The sequence below is a fragment of the Labeo rohita genome, unplaced genomic scaffold (assembly GCF_022985175.1).
Source record: "Labeo rohita strain BAU-BD-2019 unplaced genomic scaffold, IGBB_LRoh.1.0 scaffold_1960, whole genome shotgun sequence".
Classification (NCBI taxonomy): Eukaryota; Metazoa; Chordata; class Actinopteri; order Cypriniformes; family Cyprinidae; genus Labeo; species Labeo rohita.
This window is the reverse complement of record NW_026128177.1, coordinates 1-12,032: the sequence shown is the minus strand read 5'-3', so window position 1 is coordinate 12,032 and position 12,032 is coordinate 1. Positions and strand designations below refer to the sequence as shown.

The 12,032-nt window shown below is 36.4% G+C and overlaps 1 protein-coding gene across 1 annotated transcript; it reads left to right on the top strand.

Annotated features, from left to right (window-relative positions):
• Nucleotides 1–2,930: 2,930 nt before the first annotated feature.
• Nucleotides 2,931–11,493, top strand: LOC127159164 (ribonuclease inhibitor; the record flags this gene model as incomplete). Its single annotated transcript, XM_051102068.1, has 6 exons — nucleotides 2,931–3,129; nucleotides 3,594–3,767; nucleotides 4,428–4,601; nucleotides 10,487–10,660; nucleotides 10,877–11,050; nucleotides 11,323–11,493. Coding segments are annotated over exons 1-6 (899 nt in total), but the record flags the coding sequence as incomplete, so codon positions are not given.
• Nucleotides 11,494–12,032: the final 539 nt, after the last annotated feature.

The window sequence follows — 12,032 nt, the reverse complement described above, 5'->3', positions numbered from 1 at the left end:
GAAAGGTGGCTGTAACTTGACATGACGCAGGAAACACGGTTGCAATCTGACTTGACTTGGAAACTTGACTTGACTCAGGGAATGTAACTGTACCTTTAAATGGCTCTTGAGTGGCAGCTGTGACATGAAGGAGCTCTGTTTTCGCCTCCATCTTGTGAACGGGCTCTGCAGTCACCGCCATTGTGTGGACGCGTTCCGACGCGGCCGCCATTTTGTGAACGGGCACCGCTGTCGCCGCTACAGCGTTAACGCGCTCCGGCGCGGCCGCCATCTTGTGCGCGGGCTCTGCTGACGCCGCCATAGCATGAGCGCTCCGACCGACACGGCCGCCATTTCTCGAGCGATCCAGGCGGCAAACTTGTTTGTGGCGTCGTGATCCGGCAAGACCGCTAGTTTGCGAGTGGGACGCGCGGTCGCCATTTCCGCGTTGTCGCGTTCCCTCTCCGCGACCCCCACAGTGCACAGCGAACCCACACACAATAATGCAAAGTTCAGGAACGCCTCCAACGACGAGCGCGGACCCTGGCGTCTCAGTCGCGCACGGAGGGGCTGGTTCACGCCGTCACAAAACACCTCAATCTTTATACAGTCCGGGAGAGTGGAATAATTCGAAATTGCAATAAACTCACGGATATACTGTTCGAGTGTGTGTGTCTTCTGTTTGATCCGGGAGAGAATTCTGTCTGTGTCCGTATCGGCTGATTGTCCGGGGGTGAAGCTGCTGGATCCTGTGTTGGCCGAGTATTCTGTAACGAGGTGAATGAGACGAGATGCGAGCGGATCCATATGCGAGCTTTTATTAAAGGGACGTGACAAAGACATGGTCAGGCAGACAGGGTAAATCAATGGCAGACAGGTGTATGGACGGCGAGACAAGAATAATCCTTAAACAGGCGAGGGTCAAATCAGCGGCGAACGTTATCCGAGAGGGGCTAGGCAAGAGAGTGGTCAGACAAGCGAGAGATCAAAACAACGAGGTAAACAAGGAAACTAGACACGGGGAAAACTAGGAGAAACGCTTTGTAAGAATGAGAAACAATTCAATACTCGGCGAGGAGTGACAGGAAGACCGGGGTATTTATACAGTCTCTGATTGGACGGGGGGGAAGTGCAATGGCTGATGGGGAGTGTAGTCCGGGGTGTAGTGTGGCAGTCCGTGCGTTACAAAAACGCAAGAGCGACGTCTGGTGGTGAGCGGTCCGCAGCTCACTGACCAGATCATAACAATGAGAGTCTTCTTTAAAAAAAAAAAAAACATTACAAGTCTTACTGATCCCAAACCTTTGAGCAGCAGTGTAATTATTATATCAAGTGGCAATTAATTTTAAGCTTTGTATCTAAATTAAATCAAATTAAATATATACATACAGACAGTTTTAATATATCCAACTTTTATAATGACTAAACCTATTTTTTTTTCCTTTTGAGCTCTGTGTAAAACTTTATATAAATAATTAAATGCATTTGATTCCTTTGCATAGTTGTGTATTTTCTGTTTATTTCTGGCTTGTAAATGCATTTAAATTTACAAATTTTTTAATAACGACATCTCTTAATCTTAAGCAGAAAAGTGAATTGTGCCAACTCTCATGTGAAGTGAATCCAACGGACGCTTTGCTGACTCTCTCCATGTTCCGTGTGATTGGCTGTTTGGTGCACGTGTCACACTTTCAGGTGCACGCGCTCCAGAGTTAAATCACAAACTCTGAGTTGATAGAGAACCTTTATATCGAGCTTTGTGAGCCCAGTGAAGCTAAACTAAATCATGTTGGTTTTATCGGGTTTTGTCAACTCAAAACTTACTCTGCAACTCTGAGTTTGTTCATCTCCCTTCGTGCTACAGGCCACTGGCATTCGCTGTTCTTCTGCTAGCGGTTATCAAACAAGCGGGTGCCCCCTTCTGAACTGAAGGTGAATTGCCTGTATTCGTTGTAAGGCCTCATGCACTGAACCGAGATGCCCGTACCCTGATGGTTCAGTACGAATATGTGTATTGTTACACCCCTTATATATATATATATATATATATATATATATAGAGAGAGAGAGAGAGAGATCTTTTTTTTTTCTTTCTTTTTAATGGATCAGTCTGTATTTAGTAGATTGTAAAAGAATGATTATTAGTTCCACACACGCAGATATGGAAATTCTACATTGATTGAAAAGAGCAAAACTACATTTTCACAGTTTAATTCTGTCTGAATTAAATATAAGTGGCAAAATCAGATAAACATATGACTGCTGAATGTAATCATGTTTACTGATTGCTGCTTTTTTGTTTGTTTGTTTGTTTGTTTTGGTTTTTAGAAATGAACTGCCTTGTCGAAACTTGTTTGAATGTCTTCAGTGTAACAAAATGTTAATTGCTTAAATGAAAACACATGCAAAGTATAATATTTTTAAAAGCAGACTGTCTTTGTTGTTGACTTGTAATTGTTTAGTCTACAGTATGTTTGAACATTGATCTGTGAGACTAAAGTGATTTATGACAATAGTAGACGGTAACAATTTCATTTGTTAACATTAAATATTTTGACAGTATTTATTAATTTGTTAATGTTAGTTTATTTAGTTTTTCATTATTCATGTCAGTTCACAGTGTAGTAACTAATTAACAGAAAACGTTTGAATTTAAAACTATTAGTAAACGTTGAAACTTTAAGGTTATTAAATGCTGTACTAGTTGTTCATCATCAGTTCATGTTAACTAATGTAGTTAATGTTATCAAGTAAAACCTTGTAACTTGGATAAATAGCTCACATCTTAATGGGTAATTTAGCTGATTTTTAACCTTTGCATACATTTGTAACTTTTGTGTAGTTTGTAGTATATTTAAATGAACTATGTGTAGTCTTTCTTCATGTTATGAAGAATGTTTGCTGGAAGATGCAAAACACATTAATAAGTTGATCATCATAGAACTGATTCATTGTCTTTTCTCTTTCTGTTTTCAGTCTGTGTAGATGCAGAATTACAGAGAAACAGTGTCTCATCCTGACTTCAGCTCTGAAATCAAACCCATCACACCTGAGAGAACTGGACCTGAGCAGGAATAAACTAGGAGACTCTGGAGTGAAAAACCTCAGTGATCTACTGATGAACACACAATTCAAGCTGGAGAAACTAGAGTTAGTACAGTTAAAGTTTATTTATTTTAAGACAACATGTCTGAAGTTATATTGTTTAAAGCAGTGCAGAGGTTTTGCCATATTGGTCACATTTTGCATGTTTTTTATTTTTATAGTAAGTGTGTAAATTCAGAAATCAGCCTTTGATTAGAGAATAAAGAATGGAGGCATTAAATAAATAAAATGAAGTAAAAGAAGTAAGTAGAAGCAGTGCCTGCCCTCATACAAAACTAACGTGACTCAAAACAAACTATTGGGAACTAAATGCCTCTTCAATATTATGATCATCATAGATCCTAAACCTTAGTTTGAATCAAAAAAAAAAAAAAAAAAAAAAAAACAGAAGGATTCACACTGTAAACTGGAGAGATTGAGCTCAGTAACATTCAGATACAAGAATCAAGAAACATGATAATAATGATAATATTTTCTTTACTTATTTTATGCTCTTTTTACCATTGCAGGTTAAGCAACTGTGAAATGACAGATGAAGGTTGTTCTGCTGTGACTTCAGCTCTAAAATCAAACCCATCACACCTGAGAGAACTGAACCTGAGCAGTAATAAACTAGGAGACTCTGGAGTGAAAAACCTCAGTGATCTACTGATGAACACACAATTCAAGCTGGAGAAACTAGAGTTAGTATCATTATACTGTACAGCAGTGACAGTGAGATTAAAGTTCACTGTTTAGTTTAAGACCGCTAGACTTTCTCCATCTAAAGAAAGATTCAGGAATACAATGTTTTTATATGTATCTGTAAACAAACAGCATGAAACTTGGTGAAATGTGACATTTTTTGCTGTGAAACAAAGCAGAAGTGACAACAAAAAACAGTCTAACAAATGACAGTAGATGATTCTGACAGTTAGATTTATACTGGACTAATGGTATATTTCACTTATTTTTTTTCTGTTTCGGGGAATGCATATTTTGTATATTTGTATAGTTAGAAATTGTAAACTACACTCTAAAATGGCTTAAAAATATATTTAATTTGATTGATTTGATTATTTCTTTCCAATAGAAATGTGAAAATATACCATTTAATGTTGTTAATTTTACTATTGTTTCTATATTGATTCTACATATTAATTTCCATTGTTAAAAATTATTAGTTATTTGTTGACTGAGGGTCCAGACTTGGATTGTAACTAGTCTCCTCAAATACTCCTCTCTTGGTTTGTTCATTCATATATTAGTTTTCCATGATTTTGCTGGTTTATTTGTGAATGTATGACATTTGTTTATGATGCATCATAGATCTGAATCATTGTCTTTTCTCTTTTTGTTTTCAGTCTGTGTGGATGCAGAATTACAGAGAAACAGTGTCTCATCCTGACTTCAGCTCTGAAATCAAACCCATCACACCTGAGAGATTTGAACCTGAGCAGGAATAAAATAAAAAACACAGGAGTGAATCACTTATGTGACATACTGAAGGATTCACACTGTAAACTGGAGAGATTGAGGTCAGTAACATTCACATACAAGAATCAAAATGATTAAAATCACTTCAACAGTTTAAACTAAAACACTTTATAATATCTAACGATGTCTACAGAAGCTTCTTAAACGAACTCATCCAATAAGTAAAACTGATAAAGTGTGGAATAAAGAGTCTTCAACATGTTTTACAATAAACAATACTTTTGGATTGTATTATTTTTAGAGTTTACCACAAAAAAGTGCAGTTTTATAAGAGAAGTCCCTGACAGTGTTGGACGAAGTACAAAAGTCAAGTACTTGAGTAGCAGTACAGAGATGTATAATAAAATATTACTCCAGTAAAAGTGCTCCTCTTTCAATTTTACTTAAGTGAAAGAACAACAGTACCCGGATTTTTATGTACTTAAGTAAAAAAAAAAAAACAGTACTGATAAATTTATTTTGCAATTTTATGTAGGCTACTTAATTTAATTTTATATTAGCACATATTTTTTTATAATCCTACTGCTCAAAATACCCGGGATTTCCCAAAATAACCACTATATGGATTAAAAATACATTTTTGTTGTTGATGTGGACTATGTTAACGAGAGTGATGTAGTAATATTCAGTGTGAAGCCTACACTGTACCTGAGAGAAAACAGATTTTAATTCAAATTCAATTTAAATGTATTATATTGTATAGCGCTTTTCACGATACATATCAATGCAAAGCAACTTTACAGCAAATTCCAGTTTTTACAATATATTTAGTAGAAGCTTGTCAAGTTGATGTACATATGGCAGAGATGTGTGGTAAAGATCAATTAATGATGTAATCAAACAGACAAAGAACACAATAAATTAGTAGAAGAATTCGGTAGTGCTGTTTTTTTTCAGGGTTGGCATCATCTGAAGTCCTCTGTGGGGTTGGCTTCATCTCTTCTTAAGTGTTCTGGAACCAGGCTGGAGCTTGTGAATTCCTAGTTACCACGGGATGTCAATCCCATGGCAGAAACAGAAAACAAATAGGAACATAATTAGCGTAGCTGCTGTTCAAACCAAGCAAAGAAAGATTTGTTAAACCAGAGCTAAAAGATTAATAATGAACATTTGATCAGATATAACTGCAGTAAAAGTTTATGAGATGCATTATTTAAATGCTTGGCTAAAAAGATGTGTCTTTAATCTAGATTTAAACAGAGAGAGTGTGTCTGATCTCCGAACGTTATCCAGAAGGCTGTTCCAGAGTTTGGGAGCCAAATGCAAAAAAGCTCTACCTCCTTTAGTGGTCTTTGCTTTGAGTTTTGTGATCTTAGGGAGCGTGATGGATAGTAGCGTGGTAGAAGACTAGTTAGGTATGCAGGAGCTAAACCGTTAAGGTAAGAAGTAATATTTTGTTGCTGATGTGGAACCTAATAGGTAGCCAGTGCAGAGACTTTAAAATTAGGGTAATATGATCATATTTTCTTGACCTGGTAAGGACTCTAGCAGCTGTATTTTGGACAATCTGTAGCTTGTTTATTGAAGATGCAGGACAACCACCTAGTAGTGCATTACAATAGTCCAGTCTAGAGGTCATGAAAGCATGAACTAGCTTTTCTGCGTCAGAAACAGGTAACATGCTTCATAGATTGACAGTGTTTCTAAGATGGAAGTATGCTGTTTTTGTAACATGAGAAATATGATTTTCAAAAGACAAGTTGCTGTCTAATATAACACCCAGACTTTTGACTGTACTGGAAGCAACAGTACATCCGTCTAGTTGTAGATTGTGAACCAAGAGATTCTGTGTACTGTTTTTTGGTCCAATAAGTAATATCTTTGTCTTATATGAATTTAATAGGACAAAATTATCGGTCATCCAATCTTTTACATTTTTAACACATTCTGTTAATTTAACGATAATTTAGAAGTTTCATCTAGTCTTGTTGAGATATATAGTTGAGTATCATCAGCATAACAATGGAAACTAATCCCGTGTTTTCTAATAATATTACCAAGGGGCAGCATGTATATTGAAAATAGTAGAGGACCTAGAACAGATCCTTGTGTCACTCCATACTTTACTGGTGATAACTGAGTTGACTCCGCATTTAAATAAACAAAGTGGTAGTGATCAGTGATCTAAACCATCTTAAAGCCTGCCCTTGGATACCCGCATAGTTTTGTGGTGGATCTGTTAGTATGTCATGATCTATAGTGTTGAACGCAGCATTAAGATCAAGTAAAACTAGCAATGAAATGCAGTCTTGGTCTGATGCAAGAAGCAAGTCATTAGTGATTTTAACAAGTGCAGTTTCTGTGCTATGATGGGGCCTGAAACCTGATGAAATTCTTCATAGATAGCATTTTTTTATCTTATTTTTTATTTTTTTGCAAGAATTAGCACAGTTGAGCAGATACAACTTTCTCTTAAATTTTAGACATAAATGGAAGATTAGAAACGGGTCTGTAATTTGCCAGTTCACTAGGGTCTAGAATGATTTTGGGACATGACCTAAAGATAATGATGAGTTGATAATATTGAGAAGCGGTTCTTCTGCCACAGGTAACAGTTCTTTCAGTAATTTAGTGGGTACAGGATCTAATAGGCATGTTGTTGGTTTAGACACAGTGATGAGTTTATTTAACTCTTCCTGTTCTATAGCGGTAAAGTACTGCAGTTTTTCTTTGGGTGTGACAAAAGAAGTTGACATATTAGACACAGTAGAATCTACATTGGTTATTGTATTTCTGATGTTATCTATTTTATCCGTGAAGAAATTCATAAAGTCATTACTATTAAACTGTACAGGAATATTTCAATCGGGTGGCATCTGGTTATTTGTTAATCTAGCCACTGTGCTAAATAAAACCTTGGATTGTTTTGGTTATTTTCTATGAGTTTGCAGATATGTTCAGCCCTGGCAGCTTTTAAAGCCTGTCTATATGTGGACATACTGTTTTTCCATGCAATTCTAAAAACTTCCAAATTAGTTTTTCTCCATTTGCGCTCAAGATGATGAGTTTCTTTCTTGAGAGAATGGGTATTACTATTGTACCATGGTGCAGTATGTTTTTCTCCAACCTTTTTCAATTTGATGGGGGCAACAGCTTCTAACATATTGGAGAAGATGGTGCCCATGTTGCTAGTCATTTTGTCTAGATCCTGTGTATTAATGGGTACACAGAGCAGTTGAGATACATCAGGCACGTGGCTGGAAAATCAATAGTTCTGTTCTGCAAGACGATAACACAGAGCCATATAGTTAATATCAGTAATACGTAGCATGAACGATACAAGGAAATGGTCAGAAACATCATTGCTTTGAGGTACGATATCTATATCAGTAAGATCAATTCCATGCAATATAATTAAATCTAGCGTATGATTAAAACGATGAGTGGGCCCGGTGACATTTTGCTTGACTCCAATAGAGTTTATTAGGTCAGTAAACGCAAGTCCTAATGCATCATTTGTATTATCAACATGAATGTTAAAATCTCCGACAGTTAGCACTTTATTAAAATTAACCAATATTTCTGGTTAATTTTAAGGAAATCTGCAAATTCTTTTAGGAAATCTGTATATGGCCCTGGAGGTCTATACACAGTAGCTAAAACAAGAGAGAGGAGAGATTTCTTTTGCATATCTGACAGAGTAACATTAAGCAAAAGTATTTCAAATGAATTAAACCTGTATCCTGTTTTCTGAGTAACATTGAGATTATGACTATATATTGTTATTTGAGCGGTCTTTGTATTTCCGTTGAGCATAATTGGTACACAAGTGGAGCATTCATAAGGGCCATGAGCAACTCAACGGAACGCACATTCATAGAGCAGAATATTGAGCGGAGCGTCACACATTGAGCGGTGCGCTCTGAATACTGCCGGGCTGCGTGGCAGATATTTTCGCCCGTTTATCTCTTTCAAATTTCTAGAAAAATCAGCTGTACACTAGCCTTGCTGCGCTCCCTTAATATAGCTCTGCGTACCCACCCCCCCCACTAGAGAGGTACAGACAGGACTTTTTTCAGGGTTGGAGCTAAACTCTGCAGGACAGTGGCTCTCTAGGACCTAACTCACCTACCCCTGCCCTAAACGTACCCCTCACACAAAACTTTCTGCAGTTTTAGACTTGCAAAAAAAAAAAAAATTTGTTTTGTAGGATCTATAAGCTTCTTTCCAAAAAAAAAAAGGTCCCATCAAGGTCATAATTTACTGGTATTGCTATCCTTGTGGGGATATTTGGTCCCCATAACTTAGTGAAAACCAGTGAGAACACAGCAATGAACTGGTTAAACTCTAAAACATAACGAGTGCAAAACAGACTCAAACACTGAACACACACTAACAGTCAGAAGACTCGAATAAGAGGTTGAAATCAGAGCAGACCCACATGAATTAAGCTCTGATAAAGAATTTCTGTTCATTTTTCTTCCATTTTTATTGAAATTCTATGTTATGTGTAACAAAAGGCTTTCTCTGTGTTTAGGTTTCACTCTAGTAATAGTAATGCAAAAACTGAGAGCTCACATACTCGTTTAAAATAAATAAATAAACTTGATCAAAAGTAGTATTTGAGAATGTCTGAATATATATCTAAGTCCATAACCTAATAAAAGTAAGCAATTATGTCTAAAAACATCAAGCCTCTCTTGAAGGGGTCATCGGATGCTAAGTTCACTTTTTCATGTTGTTTGAACATTATTGTGTATTGTCAGTGTATGTACAAATCTACCCTATAATGATAAAAATCCATGCAACGGTTTTTAATTAATCTGTAAAAATAATATCCCCTTTTTCAAATCGAGCCGTTCTCAGATGCCTGTCGTTGTGGTGTCACACCAACAGAGGCCGCTCCCACGATAGTTGATTGACATGAGCGATTTACCTTGAATCAGCCGTCACAGTCTGCCCTCTTTATTTCGATGCCGGAGCAGGGATGTAAGTTAAACCAGAATATCTCAGATTGAGCGATTTAGGTGTTGTGTTGCTGGATGTATTAATGAACATAGTGGTCGTCATTTACTCCCAACATCTGAGCAGCTGAAGATGCAGCTAAACGCGGCTAACGCAGCTAAATGCGGCTAATGTAAACAACACAGTCTTTTCCACAAAGAGAAGAGAGGGGCGGGGCGAGCAGAGCTCATTTGCATTTAAAGGAACAACCCCTTAGAATGAGATGATTTTTGCTGAGCTCATTTTGACATGGCAAAAAGGATGTTGTTTTACAAAACCATTGAGAATTTTTAATCAAAGTATATTAGATACTTTTCATTAAGACCCTAAAAAATCATATCAACTTGTGGAAAATGGGCATCGATGACCCCTTTGAAGCATCTTTGAGACGTTGCCACAGTTCTTATGGATTTAGACTCAGTTTGTTCTGTTTCCTCATGTCATTCCAGACAGACTGAATGATGATGAGATCAGATCTCTGTGTGGAGCACTGGCTGTTGTCAGACAAATATCTCACTGGATTATTACAATTAATGGCTAAAAGTTACACCCTACAACATTACAACAAAAGATAGAAATAACTGACTTAAAACTGTTTTTTTAGCTGGTGAAAATACTAGTGGCCTAAGACTATTGCACAGTACTATATAGAACAAAAATATATTACACTGATTTTACTTAAAAGAAAGTTAGATTTCAGGTGTCAGTCTCATTTGACTATGAAGGGCACAAGTGTACCTCACAAATGAGGAGCATTAGAAGTTTAAAGCTTGAAAGTGACTGTAAGCTGGAGATACTACAGTGAATTGATGTCTGACAATTTAAAGTTCCCTTTTTGTTTGAATCGATATTCAGTTGTCAGATTTTGCTTTACAGTTTAGTTCCTTTGTATAAGGAATAAAATAGAATTCTGTTATGGATTTACGTCATTTCTAAAATAACTGATTAATCATTGACTGTGACATTTTCATTCTGGTTCTAGGCTTTCAGACTGCAGTATCACTGAAGAAGGTTATAAAGCTCTGGCTTCAGCTCTGAGATCAAACCCTTCACACCTGATAGAGCTGGATCTCACAGGAAATGATCCTGGACAATCAGGAGTGAAGGAGCTCAATGATTTACTACATGATGAACTCTGTTCATTAAAGACCATCAGGTGAAAAAGACCTTGAAATATTTAAAAATGATCCACAGATGTGAAATCAGCTGTATGAAAATAGATAGAAGAGTCAAATGCACCATTGTTGAATAGGAATGACATGAACTGGAATTAAATAGCATTTCAGAGAAATTCAACAGACACACAACAGAATTTGTGGCAAAAATAATTCAAAAATATAAATGATCTGAAATCCTTATCTGCTTCCTGTAGGTTTTTGAAAAGTCCTGCTGCAGAGGAAGCATGTGAGTATCTCACTGGAGTTTTGGGTAAAAGTCCATTACTACTGAAAAAACTGGATCTGAGTGGAGATAAATTAGGAGATCTGGATGGGGAGAAACTCTCTGCTCTTTTGATGGACTCTCATAGCAAACTGGAGAAAATAATGTGAGTGAACATGATTTATACATTGAAACCTTATTGATTATTCATTATTAAAGACTGTCAGTCACATGTGTAATCAGATATGAAGAGCTGTTGATCTGATGTGTGTTGAATATGTGCTGAATAATAATAATCAAGCATTGCGTTAGTTCAGGCAGAACACGTCAGTCAAGCTCACATCAGCTGATACCACCAACACTAACAGTATGCAATATAACTGTAATAAATATACATGATGAAAGTGGTCATTACTGAAATGCTGATTTTGTGTTCAGGCTGAATAATTGTGAGCTGACAGAGAAAAGCTGTTCAGTTCTAGCTACTGTTCTCTCCTCCAAAACCATCCTGAAAGAGATGAACCTGAACAACAGTAATCTGCTGGATTCAGGAGTCAAAGAGATCTGTGAGGGACTGAAGAATCCTGTGTGTGAGCTGAAGATACTGAAGTGAGTACATTTCACCAACAGCTACACTCAACACCACAGTGTTTTAGAAAGAGCTGCATTTTCAGACTTGTTTGAATGTCTTCAGTTTAACAAAATATATTATTGCTAAAGTAGAAAACACATGCAAAGTAAAATATTTTTATAAGCAGACTGTCTTTTTTGTTGACTGTATTGTTTGTCTACAGTTGTTTGAACATTGATATGTCAGACTAAGTGATTTATGCATTCAGAAAACAGTAACAATTTAATTTGTTAACATTAGTTCAATATTTTGACAGCATTTATTAATTTGTTAATGTTAGTTTATTTAGAATTTTTGTTAAGTTATTTAATTGTTTAGTTACAATTTGACATTGATATGTGAACTAAGGATTATACAAGAAAAAGTAACTATTGTTACATCATCAAGTTAATAGTTAACTAATGTAGTTAATGTTTTAGCAATGTTGAAACGTAAGTTTATCAATGCATCACGTTTGAAGATAATGTTAGCTCTACAATGCTACATTTAATGGGAATTTTGCTGATTTTCAAAACAA